Here is a 20,465-nt window from a genome sequence, read left to right as displayed (position 1 = left end):
GATCACTCACACTAGCTTCCTGCTTGCTCGCTTGCTTGCTTGCTTGCTTGCTTTCTTTCTTTCTTTCTTTCTTTCTTTCTTTCTTTCTTTCTTTCTTTCTTTCTTATCCCCCATGCCAAGTGTGGAGCCCAGTGTGGGGCTTGAACTCCCAACTCCGAGACCAAGACCTGAGCTGAAACCAAGAATCGAATGCTTGACTGACTGAGCCCCCAGGCGCCCTATTGCTTTCCTCAAGTTAGTTATCTACATGGCTGTCAGAGTGACCTTTTTCTCCAAAGCTTGGGTCTGCTCATATCACAGCCACTTTTAGTGGCTGCCGGTTGCACGGAATAAAGTCAGCAACACTTGCGACTTGTAGTGTTAGTCCCCAGCTTGCACCTCTGAGCACGTGTGTCTCCCTACTACAGACTCTGCACCCCAGGCCCTGCAACTCCATATACCTGCTTCTTGTGCCCATCCCCCACTAGCACGCTCCTCCCGTGCTCTCTGTGCCTTTGAGAACGTGGTTACCCGTATCTCGACTATTCTCTTCCTCATTCCTCTCCATTTCCCAGGTCACTATCCTCTCTCTACCTGATTTCTTCTTCCCATCTTTCACGAGGTACCACCTCCCTCAGGCTGGCTTCTGGGTTGGAAGCCTTTCCTTGAGCTCCCCCAGTGCTTTGGGCGTATCTCCGTCACGGAGCTCTCATCACTGTCTGGGGCTGTCCTTCGCCAGATGGTGAGTTTGAGGGGGGTCTCATTCCCGATGTCCAGCACGGTACATATTAAATGCGAATATTGAGGTATCACTTCTAATAGCAAAACATATGGGAAATACCAAAATCAACTCCCAGCGTTTTATTTTCTGGTGTGGAGAGGAGCAGAATTCCATGTTAGATCAGCTCATCTAACAACCAGAGAAAAGGACCGTTCTCGTGAAATTATGCATTCACCTTCTCTTTTCATTTGCTGACACAGAGCATGCACCTAATTGGATTTTCTCCTTGGGGAAATCTAAGGGAAATGGGCCCATTGCTATTGCATTTCCAATACGGCCATCGTCCCACTGCCTCTCTGTTTTCTCAAGAGACCTTTGACTTCTAGCCCTTTTAAATTAGACACACATCTTAGAAAGCCTCGAGTGAGCACATTCTCAGTTTCAGCTACGGCTCCTCAGCAAGTCATGGTCCCTAAGAAAGACATGAAACACGGAACACCTGGGTTGGGTGGGGGTAGCCCTAGGCAAAAAGACTCTGCCTGCGGGCCCTCCTGAAATCCAGTCATTCACCTGTCCGTCCAGTCGTCCATCTCTTTTTCCCCTTGACATGCACTTATCCAGTGCTCAGCGCAGCACCCGCGGCTGACCCTCAGTGCACCGTCTCCTGGGCGGCCTGTGAAGACAGAGCCCCATAGTGGTCAAGAGCGCAGGTTCACACCAAAACCAGGTGTGCTCCTGGGTGGCTCACTTAAACTCCCAGTGTCTCAGTTTCCTTGCTTAAATTGGGGTAAAAATGGGATCTAAACCACAGAGCCAGATACTAGGCACTATCAGGATTCAATGAGGTGCCTATAAAGGGCTTGGCACAGGGCCTGGACTGGGGGACACAGACAAGTAAGGAAACCAGAGGCGTTCTATGATGTGGGGAGTGGTGGGGATGGAGGCCACTTCCAGAAAGATGATCAGGAAAGGACCCTCTGCAAAGACATTGAACTAATACCCGAAAGATGAAAAGGAGCCAGCCCCACGACAAATCACATGGAGGATGGTCCAGGCACAGGGCAGGACAAATACAAAGGCCCTAAGTGGGACAGGGTGTGAAATGTTCTAGAACATGCCAGGAGGTAGCATTGCCTGGGGTAGACTGAGTCACAGGTAGTCACGGTGTGTTGGGCGGGTAAGGCTGTGAGCACTTGGGAGAGCAGGGAAGGCATGGGGAATTCATTCCAAGTACAGTGGGAAGGCATTTCTGGCTTTAAGCAGGGGAATGCATGACCCCAAAGTGGGGCCTGGACCGGCCCATCACTGCCCTCAGCTCCTCGCAGCCTGAGGGAAACGTGAGGTGGACGGTCTGGCGATGAGAGGAGGTCAGCACAGACAGTGAGATGGGTCCTATGGTGCAGCGTGTGGCCCAGGGACACCCAGTTCCGTTCCTGGAGCCCCATGTGGAAGCACAGACCCATGGCTTGAGCATTGCAGAGGGGCCCCAGAGGCCATGCCAGCTGGCTGCCCTCCATCTCCAATCCCAGTCCCTTGCGGGAAACTGAGGCATAAGCCAGTCCAGCCCCTCTGAGCTCAGGGTGCCGGCTATGCCCGTGGAGCCCGAGCGTCTGTTCTGTGTGCCGCCCTCCCTTTGAGAAGGTTAACACCCACAGTGCTGTCCCTGCGCCTGCGCTCCAGGCCATTTCTTTCCCAGATTCTATGAGAAAAACTCAGAAAGGAGTGTCATCCATGTCCTAGCTTGGGACATGGCTCGGGCATGACTCAGCAGTCAGCCTCTCCCTCTTTCAACAAAGGGAACTGCAGTGACGCAGTTCAGAGCTCAGAGTACGACTAAGAGGGTATTTCTGTTTAAGTGACATCAGGGCAACAAGGAAATTCAGTAGCGTTTTTAAAAAATTCTTTATTTAAATTCAATTTAGTTAACATGGTATTAGTTTCAGGAATACAATTTAATGATTCATCAGTTGCATATGACACCAGGGCTCATTCCATCACATGCCCTCCTAATGCCCATCCCCCAATGACCCCATCCCCCCACCCATCTCCCCTCCCGCAGCCCGTGGCTCAGTTTGTTCCCTGGAGTTCAGCACCTCTTATGATTTGCCACCCCCGTTTCATCTTATTTTATTTTTCCTTCCCTTCCTCTATGTTCCTCTGGTTTGTTTCTTAAATTCCACGCATGAGTGAAATCATATGGTATTTATCTTTCTCTGACTGGCTTATTTCCCTTAGCGTAATACCCTCTAGTTCCATCCACATTGTTGAAAATGGCAAGATTTCATCCTTTTTGATGGCTGAGTCATATTCCGTGGTATATGTCCACCTCATCTTCTTTATCCATCCGTCTGTCGATGGGCATCTGGGCTCTCGCCACAGTTTGGCTACTGTGGGCATTGCTGCTGTGATCACTGGGGTACAGGTGCCTTTGAATCGCTACATTTGTATCCTTTGGATAAATACCTAGTAGTGCAGTGAAGCAGTAGGTTTTTAAAGGCAGAAGTTGTTCATGGGCCTTTGCATTACTGTAAAGAGTCACGTTTTAAAAACTTACAATTAATCTTTCTGCTGGTGTACCCCAAATCCCTCTTGTCCCCTAGACTGTTTCATAGACTGCTGTCTCTGAAAAGCTCATCTCCTCCAATTCCTGGCCTTCCTGGCAGATTTTCCATGTCTCTCGTGCATGAAGTGTGTCTTCTCCTTAGACATCTACTCAAACCAGCTTTCAGTTAGAAAGCCTTAAAATGGTATCTCTTTGGACTATAAATCACGTCTCTGTAAATTCCTGTGTGTGTTACTCCTCTTAGCATTAGGTTTTTTCAAAACAGGGATCTCGTACTGTCAAGAGTGGAATTACTAAAATACTAACCAATGTAAGCAGAATAATAAAATTATGAGCAAGCAGTAAATAATGTCAGTAATAATAATATAACTTGAATTATATTACGTTTTTCTTTTTCTCCTCTCTCTCTGACTTGGAGCCAACCAAGCCCCTCCTCCACCAGGAGCACCAGGCTGCTACAGGCCCTGCCTGAGGCCGGCCTGGCTCCTCCTCACTCACCCCTGTGCTCTAAGCATCTTCCCTCTGATTCCCAAGGCTTTGCTCTGCCTCCTTTCCATCCCCATTTCTCCAGCCCATCCCCTTAGGTAACGCTCTCCCCTCAAGCCCCTGCCTCTTGACTTCACACCCCATCTCTCTGCTTCGCTTCAGAACTATCCTCTGGAAAGATTCATTGCCCTTTTCTGTCCCCATCTCCTTGGCCTCCCCTACAGCTCTCCTGGTCTAGGTGACCAGCCTCCCACACCTCCCCCAACTGCCGCTGCCCATCCCAGCAGGGCTGCAGCCTCCCTGGCAGCGAGCCCGTCCAGAGGGTCCTCTGACAGCTCCCAGGAGGGCTACTTAGAGGATGAGGGCTTGAGACCAAAGCAGCATGATCTGTGCAGAGTAGGGGGCGGGGGGCATGGGGGGACGGACAGAAGGATCCACGTACCTGTGTCAGTGAGTGTGAGAGATCGTCTGTTTTGTGTTTTAGGCACACGCTTCTCCAACGTTCACTGGTAAGGAGAGCACAAGTCAGACCACTCTGTGGGTTTAACTGATTTAAGCCAGGCCTATCCTAAATATATCAAGATTCACGCAGAACAGGGAGATTGCTTTCAGTTCCGGGCGCGGCTGTGAGAGAAGCTGGGGAGACGGACTGTGAGGAAGTGGTCCTCATCTGTTGCGTCCACAGCTTCCCACTTCTGTCTCTTCCCTGTTGTCTCGTCCCGGTTGGCTCTGGTGGCAAAACCCGACTCAAGCCAGCTGAACCCAAGGACAGGGCTTTACCGGGGAAGGGGAGAGGCAAAGTGGGTCCCACGCACGCCTGGAAAGCCTTCCCCTTTCTCCCCTTGGCCAGAGCCGAAGTGATGGCTTGGTCCCCTGGGGAGTCCTCAGAAAGCAGGGGACCCGGCTGAGGGAAGCCCAGTGAGCGTATTTCTGGAGGTTTGCGAACAAGGAGGCGAGACTGCTCCCCAGGGGCCCAGCTCCTGGCATGCTGTAGGGAAGGTTCCCGACTGGCTCGCGTGGATCCCAGGTTTATCTCTGCACGGGAAGTGGAATGACTCCCAGCACAACCAGTGGGGCAAAGTGCATTTTCTGAAGGCTGGGGGGCAGGGAGACCGCCCCCCTCCCCAGCAGGCACCGCACCTCCTGCAAAGTCCAATACACACGACAGTTCTCAATCCTCATCGCCCTGGCAGGTACCACCCAGGCTCCATGTACACGGACCCTTCCTTCCCCGTCTCGCACCAGCCCGGCTCCCCAGATTTCAGACCAGGTCTCCTGGCCTTGCCGTCCCCCACCGGGAATTCCCTTCCCCTCCCACCCCTCCTTTGTCTGGCCAGCTGCTGTTCCAGGGTCAGGCTTCCTGTGCAAAATCTCCTTCGGCAACAACCCCCTGCCATGTTCCCTTCACCCGGTGCCACTGCCTACCTGTGCGGCAGCCCTCCCCACGCTGGGTGGTGTCTCCTCTGCCATCCCACCAGGCCACCGTGTCCTTATTTACCGATGTAGCCTCACAGCTAGGGCAGCACCTCGCACATAGTAGGCGTACAGGAACTATGTGTCATAGTTCTGTTGAAAAAGAAAAAAATAGCGCATATTACAAAAGAAATCGCTAAATAATTGAAAACCTAAAGAAACTCAGGCTTTACTCTCATCGGCGAAGATCCAGTAGACCACATATAATTTTAGTTAGGATAAAGAGGGCTTTTTCTCCGCCTTTCATTTATCTTAAAAATTCAATATTTCAGTGTGTCCAAAATCATTTTTCCTCAGCCTCTGTAGCAGCGCTTTGAACATTTCATTGTTGTTCTGAACTCTTCTTCTCTTCTTTGACATGTTCCCATCGATAGCTGTTTCTCTCACCTCAGGAGGGATCAGCAGGCGCAATATTGTGGATCCAGAATTATTTTCCCGCAGGTGGTGCCGCCATTGATTCTAGAGGGAGAGCCTGCTGACTGCCAGGCAGGTCAAGTCCCGCAGCCTAGAAAGCTGCACGTGAGATTTGCAGAAGGTGTGTGGTCTGTGCACGTTGCCGCTGCGTGCGCACATGTGTTCCTGGGGGTACACATGCCTGGGAGCGTTCGGGGGGAATGAGGTAAGAGAGTGAGGGAGGGCTCCCGTGTAACATGGACGCTGTTGTTCCGAGCACACGTCTGGATCCCCCCTGTCTGGGTCTCCTGACTCCCTCCTGAATAGGTGGAAGGTCCTTTGGGAGCCGCACTGGGTCGTCTGTGAAATGAGGATGGACCAGATGCTGGCTGCCCTGTGGCCTAGAAACTCACAAGCAACATACCAGTGCGATGCTGCACTCATCTTTTCCTGTTGTTTTTATTTTTCCGCAGAGGTCTCCTTGCCAGCGGTTTCACAGAAACTCATTATCTGCAAGATGGCTCTGAGATCTCCCTCCGTCGGAATCACTCGGTGAGTGCAGCAAGTAGACCCCGTGATCTTGCGCTATCCAATCTGGGCTTGTGCTTCGCGGCTCTTTTCTCCTAGCAAAGGCACACGCCCGGATTCTGCACTGAGATCCCACCAAGAGCCCGTGCACCACTCAGGGTTTGGACACTGTGTCCCAGCTCCAGGAAAACTTGGCCTTGGCCAGCTTTGTGCCAGGACAGGCCTATGAGGTGTTGCTGACCTTGAAACCACCTTCTACTCACTAGAGGATGCTCAGTTAGGCAAACCCTTTCTAGAAAACCTAGCTTAAGGTCAAGGTGGCTTGAAAAGCCTAAGTTCGAGGTAGCCTGGGCTGAACTTAGCTGTGTTACACTTTAAGTGTCTTCAAGAAATTCAAAGGAAAATTGATTCTAGTGAACCTATAAATGTATTCTACTTATTAGAAATGTAACCTATTATAAGTGTATCTACCATAAACAAAGGTATAAGTCATTTATTTATATAAATGATAAATCCTCCATAAACAGTATGGTTCTATATCATGGTTCTTACTGTAATATGACCTTTATCACCTTTTAGCTTTCCTGGTATTTGAAGTTTTATGTGTAACTGAGACAAGAGGCTACTTCTATCTGATCCTTTAACAAGTGCTTCCCAGGAACCCTCTGTGCTTGCGCAGCCTGTGTGTGTGAGAATAGGGATTTAAAGAGAGTTGTAGCCTTCTGAGAACTAGGAAAATTACTTTTAAAAAAAATCTGGGTATTTGTTTTAAAAAGAATTAGCTTAGAGGAAGGCTTTACATTTGCATTGAATTGTTGTCAAGCAGCCCCAAGCAGCGGCAGGGATCTCTCCCTTCTGTGAACGATGCCAAGGTTTGTTTTCTTTCCCTTCTGTGAATGATGCCAAGGTTTGTTTTCTTTATCACGTGTTTGGCACAAGGCAAGTACAAATTGATACATTCAGACTCATAGCAATTTGGTGGAATGACCTGATACTGACCTTCCAGCCTGGAGAAAGCACATAGAAGGCCTAGATAAAATATAACTGTCTATGAACTTTTGTTGAAACCTGGTCAAGCTTAAAAGAGAATCCAAGAAATCTCCAGAGGCAGAAACAAGGGGGGGACATGAGCTCGGAGCCGTCGGTTGGTGAGTTGGGCTCCTACCTCAAAGGGCGACCTGTGCTTGGAATTTAGGGCAAGAGAAGTGGGGACACCTACAGCTGAGAGTCCCACAGAAACTGGGCCCCAGAGAGCTGCTTCCTCTGTGAAAAAGGGAGAAAGAAGAACTCTAGTCCAGAGAAGGGACAACAAAGAGAATTGTCACAGGGTATCCTGGATTGAAGAAAATGCCCATAAAAAATAGAGAAATTGAAACCCAGCTAGCCTTGTAAGTATATTTTGTGGTGTGGTGGACTAGTGTCTCATTTCTAATACCTGTATGGAAATGTAATTCCCAGTCCATATATTGACCTCAAAAATATAATGGAACCAGTCAGGCTACGATTGGTCCCACTTTAGCAATCTGGGGTCCCCTGGGCTGAAGCCACCCAAAATAATTCTGTAGAGATAGTTCTATAGCTCAGATCATGAGATCCCCAAAACAAACAACAATGACGAGTCCCAAATCAAAATTACAAAACACACAGTGAGAAAAGCCACCATAAGTGAGCATGGGTGAACAAGAGTAACAAGAGAATCGGCACCTCTGAGAATGCAAGATAAGAGAGAAATCAGAGAAAATTGTAAGTATTTTAAAGACAACAGAATAGGCCTAATAGAAATTCCAGAGTGAAGGTGCACCTGGGTGGCTCAGTCAGTGGCGTGTCCGACTCTTAATTTTGTCTCAGGCTGTGATCTCAGGGGCGTGAGATTAAGCCCTGCCTCCAGCTCTTCACCCAGCGCGGAGTCTGCTTGAGCTTCTCTCTCCCTCTGCCCCTCCCCCTACTCATGCACTCTCTCTCTAAAGTAAATAAATCAATAAAATCTATTTTTTTAAAAAAAGAAACTCCGGAGTGAAGAAACAGAAAGAGAGAAAGTGGGGAAAATGTAGCAGTGTTTAAACAGTGTGATGAGAGTGTCCTGGAATTGAAAAAAGACATGTGTCCCAAGCAGGAAGAATAAAAATAAATTCCCTGCAGGAAGGCTTGTGCTGAAACTGCACACCAGCAAGGATGAAACCGTAAAACCGCCCGAGAGAAAAGAGACATTTGTGTGAAATGACAGTCGAACCAACAACAGACTTGTCAGCAACGACAAAATTAAAATTCCAGAAGGCCGACGGAAAATCACAAAAATAACAATAAGATGCACTTGCACACAAATATAAGAGAATTTACTGCTCTTAAATTCTAACGAAGCATCTATCAAAGGCTTTTTCAGGAAGAAAGAAATGGAACACAAGGGGCAAGCGTGGGACATCAGAGGCCATAGTAAGCAGAACAATTGAATGTGAGTAGATCTAAGCAAGCTATTTAGGATAAAAATTGCAACAATAGTGACTAAATTTGGATGTTTTAAGACAAGACGAGCAAATAGATTTAAAACAATGTAAGAATTTGTATTGTACTTGAGAATAATACAGATCCATGTTTACTTTAGATTTTGATAAATAACTTGCAGATTTAAGTATGACCCTTAAAAGAACAGAAAAGCAGAATGTTTAACCCCAAATAATCGATGATGAACAAAAATAGTATATCAGCTCAGTAGAGGGCAGGAAAGAAGCAAAAGGATTTGAAAAGCAGAGTAAATATAAAACACAAAATAAGTACATAAAAATGAGCAAACATATTAATCTAATTATATGTAAATAGAATGAATCTGTTTGTTAAAGTAAAAACAGATTATCTGCTTAGAACTTAAAATCCAGCCACATAATTTTTACAAGATTCACACTCAAAGTACAAAATGGTCGTGAAAGGAATAGAAAATAAATAGTCGACAAATATTAACCTAAAGAAAGCTGCTGTTCTAGCATTAATATCTGATGGGCTAAATCCTAAGGCAAAAAAAAAAAAAAAAAGGCGTTATTATGGATAAAGGGGTTGATTACTTAATGATAAAAGAAACAATTCCAAAGAATGGTAAAATAACTGAATAACTGTGAACCTATGTGTACCAATAAAATAGCCTCAAAACCTGTGAAGCAGTAATCAAAAGAATTACAGTAAACGGACAAATCCATAACCAGAGAGGGAGAGTTAAACATACCTCTCTCAGAAAGGAAGATTTTGAAGGATGGGCTTAAATTAATGAAAAGGAAGGCCCCCCAAAATTGAGAGAATCGAGCCAAAAGATGGTTCTTTGAAAATACTAATAAGATGAATAAAACACAAATCTAATCAAGAAGAAAGAAGAATTCCCAAACAGAGGTATTAAGAACACCAAGATGGGCGTAACTATTGCCATACAGAGATTTTTGAGAATCACAGGAATGCTATCAACATTACTAACCATTTTCTTAAAAATGTAAATTCTTAATGCTGTTCAAGGTGAAACAAAAGTGTAAATATAACTATATAAAGAAAATAAATAAAAAATGATGTTTTTTAAATCCACCCTCCCCCCCAAAAATCAGACCCAAATATTTTATCAGGTAACTTGTCAAACCTATAAAGAAAAAATAGTCCCTTTGAACTTTTTAAAAATTTTTTAAGGGAGAAGAGAGGAACTACAAAAGTCAGAAAAAGAGCATGCACAACATGAATATTATATAATGAACATAGTTGCAAAAATCCTAAATAAAATATTTACAGATCATATCCAGCACGTATTTTGAAAACTACTTTGTGACCAAATGGTACTCATCTGAGGAATGCAAAGATAGTTTGACATCTATGTATCTGATAATGTGATTTAATGTATTACCATATCTAGATGAAAAGTATTATTATAACTGATATTATTTCTTCAGATATAATCCATAATATATTTTATGTATATCATAAGACTCTTATGGTTGGGGAATATTTCTTATATCTATTTTCCATTCCCATAGAGCCTCAAGCAGCACCTTGCACAGACCAGACTTTCCAAAACATTCATGCAGCCACTGCAGCATCTTGGTTGATGCCCCCCAGAATCCATTCATCCATTTACCCATTCACTCATTTATTAACCACCTTCTGTGTGCTGACAGTTAGGCTCTGGGGATATAGGTCAACTAAAACGTATTTTTCAGCATATATATTCTACTCATAGAATAGAGTGTTTTTAAAACTTGGAAATACTTATGTGTTAATATAATTGCTACCACAGGAGGTGTGTACAAAATACCATTGGAACGTTATCAAGGCCGTGGTTAGTCATAGCTCATTGGAGCCCGATTCCTTAAGAAAATGATATTTAAGTCTCTAAAAATGAGAACAGAAGAGAAAAGTTGGCATAAAACCCTTTGGTGCTAAAGAGTTTTGACTTGATCTTACAGAAAATTGGAAGCTCTAGAAGGTTTTCGTGCAGGGGAATGGCATATTCAGTCCTGTACTTTAGAAAGGGTCTCTGATGGCAGAATGGAAGTAAGATTGGCAGAATTGCTGATAGACCAGAGGCGAGAAAACCTGTTAGGGACCTCATGTAGCTGATGAAGGTTTTGCCCACAGAAGTGGCCTTGCAATGGATGGAACTGGCCAGAGTCAAGGAAACCTGAAGAGACAGAAGAGACAAGATAGTGGATGAGAGTGGATGAGGGGGTTGTCACCAACATCAGGCCTTGTATTGTCACTGGCACCATTAAGGAGCAGTTGTTGGTTTGGGAACGCAGAGGGGTCAGTGAGGACAGGATTGTCCCCGTTGAGTCTGTAATGGGACAGCCAAGTAAAGGTGTTCAGTCGGCAGCTGGGTATATGAATCTGGAGTCCAGGAGGAAGATGGGGGTCAAAAATGAAGATCTGAGAATCAACCTGACAGAAACATTGGCGCCGTCATTTCACACTCGACTCTCCGGTTTTTTTCTCTTCTTTTCTCCTAGGATGCTCTCATTTAATATATGTTTTATGGTGATCATAAAGGCTATCTTCACAGTTGTAAGTGCTGTTCCAAACAGAAACAGAAAAAAAGAGCATCACAGTGGCAGGAGGCTTCAGTCCTCCACTTCCCTGTTGTACGCGGGGGTGAGTGGCCCTCCTCTAGCATGGGCACAGCCAGAATGTGTAAGATAAGCTCCCAAAGCTGTTCTACCAGATTCGTGGTTTTGGTTTCAACCCCCTTTACTAATTTTCCTTTTCTGAGGCAATTTTTGTCCTTTTTTCTCATTTGGGAAGACCAATATGATAAGAGAGAAGAAGAGACAGAGTACTACAATAGCTTCTGGGTCTATTAGGGTCTCGGACGGTGCAGGCTGTAGGCTACAGAGGTAGCCATCTTAGAAACGAAGCCAGAGGGAAGTGTGCCACGGTGCTAACAGTGGCCGTCTCTGTGTGGGGAGGCTCTGGATTTTTCTATTTTCTGTGATTTTTGTGTGTATATGGCAAGTGGGAGGATTACGTTTTTCTTTCTTCTTGTTTCTCTGCAAGGGCAGCGTATAGACCTGTGAATGTCCACTCTGTCCTTCTACTCATCCCCCACTCCTCTGCATGGAGGCATCTTTTTTAGGGAGAAGAGGGCAGGAGTAAGCAGGGCCAACAACCCTGGTCCCTGCTCATTGGGGAGTGGGGAGATCCCATGCCCGGAAGGGCCTTGAGTTGAGGCTTGGTGTCCTCCCTCAGTCAGTGGTGGCTGGGGCTTGCCGGCTCCCTCCATGGAGCATTCTCAGCAAAAGTGCTCTGCCGCCCCAGCCTCCCTGAGATGAGCCCCAGGGCTTGACTAGCAAGACAGAGTAGTGGGGATGAAGTTTGGAAATTGCACAGGCCTCTGTTCTCACCAGACCCAAGGGGACATTCCAGGTAACCTTTCACAGAATACACCAGAAACCCCTTTCTCTGAATGCAATTAAGCTGAAGGTGTATTTAGATCTTCATCTGACCCTGAATCTACCCCCTGTAGGCAAAGCAGTTGGCGGATAGGCTAACTGGCTCCCCCAAGCCCCCAGAAACAGCAAGCACGTATCGCTCGTACAATTAGAATGAGAACAACTCGTCCCGTAACCCGCCATCAACTTGGTCCCCTTCCTTTGCTTCCATTCTGAGCCTTCAGCCATGTTACTATGAAGACAAGGAGTGAAGAGTCTTCCCCACGAGAGAACCCACAGCCCTAGACAGCCTGTCCTTCGGGCAGAAACCCCTTGAGCAGAGTCCATGACCTCGTCTTGTCTTTCATGGTGAGGAGACAGACTCAGCCGTTGGGGTTTTGTTTTTATTGAATCAGGCTGGAGAACAAAAAAAGAAATGTGCTGACTCATCTTCTTATCCCTGAAGTCAGCACACAATGATTTTCCTAAATTTAAGATTATATAAAAATAAGAACGGCTTTTGGCTATAGTACCCTCTTTTTAAAAAAGTTCATCTCTCCACCATCAGTATGAGCTGGTTGACAGGCTGAGTAGTGGCTGATTTTAATTCTGGAATGAATCGCTTGTCTTTTATCTCTCTATTGTCCTGGCGGCCTGAAATATTTGCGGTTTTACCCTTTGCCGACCACGTCTGAGGGAAGGTTCTCTCCTATACTGGTGCTTGTAATAAGGCCTGAGGGAGACAACGCACATGACATTTGTGCTGCTCGCATCTCAGGAGACAGCTCTAGGAGAGGCCGGCACAACCATCCAGAACGTCTCCCGAGTGTTGCTGGGCTCCGGTGGGAAGGCCCCCATCTGCCGCCCATGCGCTGAGAACCGCCACTGTGCCAGGCCCTGTGGCCGCCACTGAGGGTCCAGCAGGGGGTGAATATAGACGAGGGGCCCACATGGGGCCAGAAGGAGGAGACCGACGTTTTTCTAAGAATCTCACACCTAGTCAACATCCGTGATAAGTGCGCTGAAGGGAAGGCTGCGTCTAAGGGATCTGATCTGGTCTAAGGGATCATGGAGGTCTTCCTGGAGGAAGAAGTGTGTGAACTGAGATGGGAAGGTTGAGGAGGCAGGAACCAGGGGGCGGTGAGGGAAGGACATTCCAGGCTGGGACTGAGCTTTGCTGGCAGGCACAGGGGTGTGTTTAAATTTGACAGGGGCTGGAATGTGGAGGCTTTGGAGGCCATGGTGATACAAATGGGTTGTCGGGGAGGAACACTGGGAAGGCATAAGAGGTCTCAACGCTGGGGGTGTCAGGACCAGTGTAGGCTTTGAAGGACCCGCCGGCGGCAGAACCAAGAGTAATCGGAGAAAGCAAGAGCAGGGATTTGGCAAGATCAGGCAGTTGGCTCTTCTGGAAAAGTCTGAAGCCCAGAGGAGAGGACATGGCTGCTGAGGTCAGGGCCATGGAGACGGAGAAGGGAGATGTCGGACCTTAGACGCACGAGCCGTACCCAGAAAGTTCCATTTGTTGTATGTGTTTCTCTTGGAGAGACTTAGGAAGACATTTGCTTGGCGGGTGGCAGTAGGAGACTAGTCAGTGTTAACCACGACTGACCATCTAAGAATCTCACACCTAGTCAACATCCGTGATAGTGTGAAATAGTGTGAAATCCAGTATCCTGATTAAAAGTCCTGTTTGGGTGACACCCCATCCATTTCCATGGCAAATCCTTCCTATCGAAAAGGAGTTGGGGGCACTGTGGGGCTCAGTCAGGTAAGTGTCTGACTCTTGATTTCGACTCAGGTCATCAACTCAGGGTTGTGGGGTTGAGGTCAGGGTCAGGCTCCATGTTCTCCACAGAGTGGACCTGAGATTCTCTCTTTCCCTCTTCCTCTGCCCCTACCCTCCAGCTCTCTCTTCCTTGCTTTAAAAAAAAGGGGGGGGGGGAGTCAAATCTCTGCAGTTGGCTTGGACTAGACATGTCAGGGCAAGTGGGTTAGGAAGTCAACCTTATTCCTCAGTAGTTAGCGTCAGAAACGTATGAAAAGGTGACTCTGGTGACTCTGGAGGAAAGGCACAGGTCATTCATGTCCCGTAAATTTAGCAGGTGGGAGCAAGGCCTGTAATTAGACTCCTAAGAAGCGCTTTAAAATGGATTGAATGTCCCTGCCTTCACTGTGCTCTACACCCATCCAACCTGTGTTCCCTGTTCTCCCCGTGACTGAGGCACCCCCTGTAGCCCATAGAGACGCTGCCCCACTGCACCTTCCCTCGTTCCCCCTTCCTTGTCCAAGGACGCTTCTGAGGTTCTGGCGCAGGCCCTGCCTTCTGCCCAGCCAGAAGGCGTCACAGCCACCTGACCTCTTCTTCCCACTTCCAGGCTCATCTAGGCTCAGTCCAGCCCCGACTCCTGCAGTCCTTCCAGACCATCTCTCTAGGTGTGCTGCTCCCTGTTGCCCTTATTCTGATTCTGATAAGTCATCCATAGCTTCCTGAAACCCCCTCACTCAAACCCGGACTTCTGAGACCAGTCTGCACATTCCTCGGTGGTGCCCCACCTCCCTGTTCATGTGTGGGTCACCCACGCAGATGCCAGCCCCACGACAGGTGTATGCTGGGTGCCCAGTGTGCCAGCTCGGATCAAGTCGGCATCAGCTATACACAAGGCATGATGTAAAGTACTTTTCAGACGTTCTGTTGTTTGATCCTCCCAATAAATCGATGTTTGCTATTTTTATACCCGAATAAGGAATCTGAGATAGAGGGTTAAATAACTAGAGCGAACCCACAGCTGGTAAGATTCAAGCCCATGTAGCTAGACCCTAGCATCAGAGCTCCTGCCCACTGCGATCCTGCCTCTGAGCCACTCGGAGCAGAACACGGAAGGGTCTGTTACATGTTCCTGGCTGGGGCGTCTGTTGCTAGTGGAATTAGTCTAGAAAACCGTAACAAGCTGGAGTAGGAACGGGACTAGCATTCATCTGCAAGGAGGCACCTGGCATATGCTTCTGGGGGAGCACAGGGGGTGTTCTGCTATCCTCAGTCCTGGAGCCTGGGAGAGGAAGCCCGACCGGCCCTCTGGGAATTTGCTAAACACATCACTCTGGAGCCCAACCGAGTGCAGATCAGTAACGGTCCCAGGTTTTGTGGCAGTCTACAGAACGGAGCAGGACACAGCCCCTGTCCTCAGGGAGCATGCAGTCCGACTACAGACGACACGATGCGCCCATGGTAAGGAGACTTTAGGAGCCACAGCATGGAAGTGCCAAAGCCAGGTAGAATCTGGAATGAGTCCCCAGAGGAGCCCAGGTCTGGGTGACTTCCCTTTTCTGAAGTTGTCAGGAAGGGATGGCTCCGAGTGAGACCTTCTGTCTAGAGGCAGGATCCCAAGCCAGGGAGGCAGACGGCCCAGGTTCAAATCCCAGCTGAAGCACTTAACCAGCCGTGAATGGGAACATGAAACAGACATTTGAAGCTGACAGTGAGGCCTTTAGAAACGCGACCCAGCTGCAGCCACTGCCTACAGCAGTTCACAGCCGCCCTGCACCGTCCTCGTTTGGAAGTCCCCTCCTCTCAGGATGGCAGGACGAGAAAGTGGGCCGTGGCCAGGAACACAGGCGATGCGCTGTGCTGAGCCGTGTTCTTAACACGCGTGTGTCCTGGTGAGACGGTAACTGACCCGTCTGCTCTGCCGACCTGATTCCCCTCAGGCCCGTCCTGCTCGTGTTCACAGTCCTGCAGAGCCCCAGCAGCATGCGAGCGGATTTGGAGCTGGGAGTTAGGAATCCACGTGGGCATGTGAGAAAATCAGCCCCCTCCTCTCCAGTGTGTCCATTGCTCTCACACACTCACTCATTCAGCAAAAGCACACGGAGCTAGGGTTTAGCAGAGAGGAAAGTGGAGTGGATGGCGCAGTGGGTTTTTTTTTTTTAAAGATTTATTTATTTGACAGATAGAGATTACAAGTAGGCAGAGAGAGAGAGAGGAGGAAGCAGGCTCCCAGCCGAGCAGAGAGCCCGATACGGGGCTCGATCCCAGGACCCCGGGATCATGACCTGAGCCGAAGGCAGAGGCTTTAACCCGCTGAGCCACCCAGGCGCCCCCGCAGTGGGTTTTAAAGTGTGTATTTTCATGCTCAGGATCTATGGCAGTGCCTTTCCCGTCACAGACTGCTCCCCTGTGTGATGTTTCTTTGATCCCTAATGCCCCGGGCAGTCAGGGTCACTCCCATTTCACAGATGAAAACCTGAGACCCTACGTCTCAAAGTCCAAGATTTCCGACGAGGGAGCCATGGAGCGCTCTCACTCCTGCAGACATCCTGTGTCCAGGCCCAGTGTGCTGGGAGGTCCCCAGGAACGTGAACATGATTTCTTAAGCATGTGTTGCCTGATGTAGAATTCCAGCACGACGAAATAATGCGAATGGCCCCTGAGGCTCGTCCTTCACAGCCGTTTAACCAGACATGGTTCTCGTTAGAGCGGAGAGCGGAGATAGCCCTGGGAGTCTGGGCGTGGCGGCGTATTTCTCAGCCATCCCGTCCCACACACTCTCAAGGCGAAGTGCAGTGTAGCCCAGCCAGAGAAACACACGGGGCTGCGAAATCACTTTTTCCTTGGCTCGGACGCACCACCGCCGTGTTTCAGTCTCCAGCAAACCGTGCGGTGTGGGGGGCCCGACGGGCCGTGCAAGGGAGCTCGGTCTAGACCGCGGTCATGCTGGAATCTGCGTGCGGACCGACCGACAGCTCACAGGCGCAGGCAGGTGCACACGCGCGCACAGATACGCTCCCACACACGTGCACACGCTTCCATGCGGACCCACACGCACGCACTCACCCTTGCGTCCCTTCTCAATGCAGGGCTCTCTGCTGGCTTGGACATCACTTTCCCAGGGCTCCCCGGGCGGCCTTGCGACAGGCTCGGTGGTACTTGAGACGGCACTCCGTCTAAGTGTGGGTTTTACCCGACAGCTTTTGTTTCGGAAAAGAGAGACCCATGGGGTCACATGTTCGTAGCAGCAGGACCTGGGGGTGGGGGAAGCCATCTGGCCCGGAGTCGAGGCCCTACATGTTAGTCCCCGCAAAATGTTAGCCCACGGACCAGCTCTGTGGCCTTCGACAGTCTCTTGACCAGTCAGGGCCTCCGTTTCCGTATCTGCTCAGGAACGGGATTGCCTGAAAGAGGAGGGTTGGCCTCAGAAGGCCTGAAGCATCTCTCCAGCTAGAACACTGTGTGACTCAAATACTAAATCAAGGCAGTTCTGCACAGCGCATGTGGTGCAGCTGGGCGTGGGGTGAGGGGAGCTACAAACTTCCCGAGGAGAAGCGGCGTCGAAAATCATTTTCGCAGGGCGCCTGGGTGGCTCAGTGGGTTAAAGCCTCTGCCTTCAGCCCGGGTCATGATCACAGGTCCTGGGATCGAGCCCCACATCGGGCTCTCTGCTCAGCAGGGAGCTTGCTTCCTCCTCTCTCTCTCTGCCTGCCTCTTTGCCTACTTGTGATCTCTGTCAAATAAATAAATAAAATCTTTAAAAAAAAAAGAAAAGAAAAGAAAATCATTTTTGCTCGGCCTACTCCCTAACAGACTTTGTCTGCTCCCAGTCCTTTGGAATCACGAGGTCAGGCCGGTTTTGTTAGCAATTTAGCAGATAAAATTCCTTTCTTTCTAGTCCGCGGAGAGTTGGATAACAGAATTTGTATCTGACTTCCCATATGGCAGTTAGAGGAGGGCTCTTCGCGAATTCAAGGGTTTTCATTTCATCTCCCTCTTCCCCACCATTACATTTGATTGATCGTATTAAACAGAAGGAAAATTTATTTTATTGGAGGGGGGAAATGCATTAGGTTAAGTAATAAGTATATAAAATACATGGTTAGAGGTTTTGTAAAGGAAAAGATGTAATTTTGTGGTTATGCATGTTTGGGACTGTTTTCTAGGTTATGTTTTGTTGGTAGAAATAGAATGTATTGAATCAGGAGGACAGGCAGAGTCAACGGGCTAACGGGACAGTGTCTTGTTCAGCGATGCCTTTGCAGACACGGGCGTGATAAAAAGAGACAGTAGTTGACACTGTTGAGGCTGAGGAAGGGGAAGCTTTGGGAACATTTGCAAGGGAAAGTGATGGGATCAGTGGCATGGTGCGCCCTGGGCACACGACCTCCCTCGGCATGATGGACGCCTGTTGCGTCTCTCACTGGCGTGGTCACCTCCCCGTCCAACAGTCTGGGCATTTGCAAGTCCACAAGGCCTGGAGGACTCCTGCCTCTTAGCATCAGTCCATGGAGGCGACCTGGCTCTCGGGTGTGGTGGCAGGTCCCCTGCCCAGAGACCCCAGAGCGGGTGCTGCTCCCCCTGCGTCCACCACCAACGAAGGGGGCAAAACCGCCCGGAGAGCGGGAGGCTACGTCTCTCCCCTCCTCATAATCAGATTCGCAACCAATTCTGCGGCACATGCTGTGATGAGTGTGTCTTTCTGAGTTCGAGTTTATCCATATGACTGTGTCCTGAAAACGAAATCACATCTGTGGAAGCGTGCGCTGCCTCTTATTGAAAAAATTAAAACTTCATGACATTTGAATTGTCCCGGAAAATCTGGAATTTGGAGTTCTAGTAGTTATGCTTGGTGATCTAACAAGTTAAAGAGCAAGCAGTGGGCCTGTGGGCTGTTGGAAGATGAACCTCACGCAGTGTTAGCGCCAGGAAATGAGCAATGAGCTCTGGTAATGACGGAGAGAGACGGGATGGCCTTGGGACCGTGACAATGAGGATCCACCCCCGCCTCTGTTATCAGCACTCCTTCTGCCTCACTGGAGAACTGGAAATTAATTTTATACTCATTTGTTCTCGGCTCATGCTTAATGAGCTGATATTTCTGGGTATTTAATTTGAAAGTACGTTTGATAAATAATCTATGAAGAAAGAAATTGAGACTGAGAATAAATGAGTTTGAAATTTCAGAGTTCAGTATTTAAGATTTTTGTCACTATCTGGTTTTTCACTGTCTAACCAATACTCAGCTGCCAATGAAACATTTCATGTTTCTCTAAAATGAGGCAAAATCTGTGAGGCATGATGGGTACCAGACAAAAGCCATGGTCCTGGGCTCTCTGTTCAGGCTACACTGATCAGCTCCCGCTCTTCTGCTTTCTGGGTCTGTTCCATTCTGATGTGCCTGCTGGGCACCCAGGACTGAAATGCCCCCACTGGGATCCCTCTGGTGCCCTGGGCCATTACGACCCAGTTACGTAGCCTCCTCGTAATTAGACACTTGTTATCACAACTCCCTTAAGTACACCAGTCCCCTTATGTGGGGAGCGGGGGCATGGAGCCTTTCAAAGTCATTTCACATGGAAGCTAAAAAGGCAAGCTGGCAGCAAGGTCTGGACACCTGACATGGCAGGCTGGGCATATGTCCCCTGCCACTCCCGATCCATTCCTTCCTGAGCCACATGCTCACTGGAGACGTCAGCTTCCTGTGTCCTGCTCCTGACCTGGAATCTTCCAGCCAAGCAGCACTAACCCTCGTCCCTGAATTACCAGCCCCTCCCCCGTTGCCTGCCATCTCTGCACATGCTTCCCCTCTGTGAGCGTCCCCTCTCTTGCCTTCGCCCCTGGACAAGGCGCCCTACTCCCTGACATTGCCTGGGGGCCAAAAAAGAGCCTCAGACTTCTCTTGTTTGCAGTCAGTATAATCAACAACATAAACCAAGATAGGCTACTAAGTTTGGACAAACTATAAACTAACACGATAAGATAGTCTGCTATGAGATAACTTAAAAAAAAAAGTTTTCTTTTACATTAAAAATAACCATGTATAAGATGCTATCTGTGGTATCAGTAGACCTACCCAATACCTAGGAATAAGCTTAATGGAAAATTTTTTAATGGCAACACAAAAAAAATCCAAGGCTAGGCTGAAGGACATAAAAAAACATTAAGGGAAACATACCATGTACATGAATAGGAAAATGGATCTTGATGGATTATAACAATGGATTTTTACTTTTTAAAAGATTTTATTTATTTTATTTGAGAGAGAGAGAGAGAGAGAGAGCATGAGCAGGAGGGAGGGGCAGAGGGAGAAGCAAGCTCCCCACTAAGCAGAGAGCCCAATGTGGGACTCGATCCCAGGACCCCAGGGTCATCAGCTGAACTGAAGGCAGACACCTAACCGACCGAGCCACCCAGGCGCCCCATCACAGTGGAATAGTAACCACATTCTTGGTATAATTTCAGTGGATTATTACAAAGCTTGAAATTTGATTCCGAAATTCATCTGGAAGAGAAAATAGGCAACATTATCCTAGAAACATTTGAAGAAAAGAACAGAACCAAAGAACACCTGCCATCCACAAGGTTGCCAAGATAGCCCTTGAACAAACAGCTCTGCATCATGTTCCTCGGCACATGCCCAAGAATGAAACCAGAATCCCGCTTCAA

The 20,465-nt window shown here is 48.3% G+C and overlaps 1 protein-coding gene across 1 annotated transcript in view; it reads left to right on the top strand.

Moving 5' to 3' along the window:
- The window catches only part of ADAM12 (ADAM metallopeptidase domain 12), a 346,383-nt gene that overhangs the window by 211,516 nt on the left and 114,402 nt on the right, over positions 1–20,465 (top strand). Inside the window, exon 4 of the mRNA XM_046027701.1 lies at positions 6,089–6,167. Coding sequence (XP_045883657.1) covers positions 6,089–6,167 — 79 coding nt within the window. The remainder of the gene's footprint in view (positions 1–6,088; positions 6,168–20,465) is intronic.

This window comes from Meles meles, chromosome 13 (assembly GCF_922984935.1).
Source record: "Meles meles chromosome 13, mMelMel3.1 paternal haplotype, whole genome shotgun sequence".
Classification (NCBI taxonomy): domain Eukaryota; kingdom Metazoa; phylum Chordata; class Mammalia; order Carnivora; family Mustelidae; genus Meles; species Meles meles.
The sequence above is the reverse complement of the archived record's forward strand: the minus strand, read 5'-3'. Positions and strand labels throughout refer to the sequence as shown.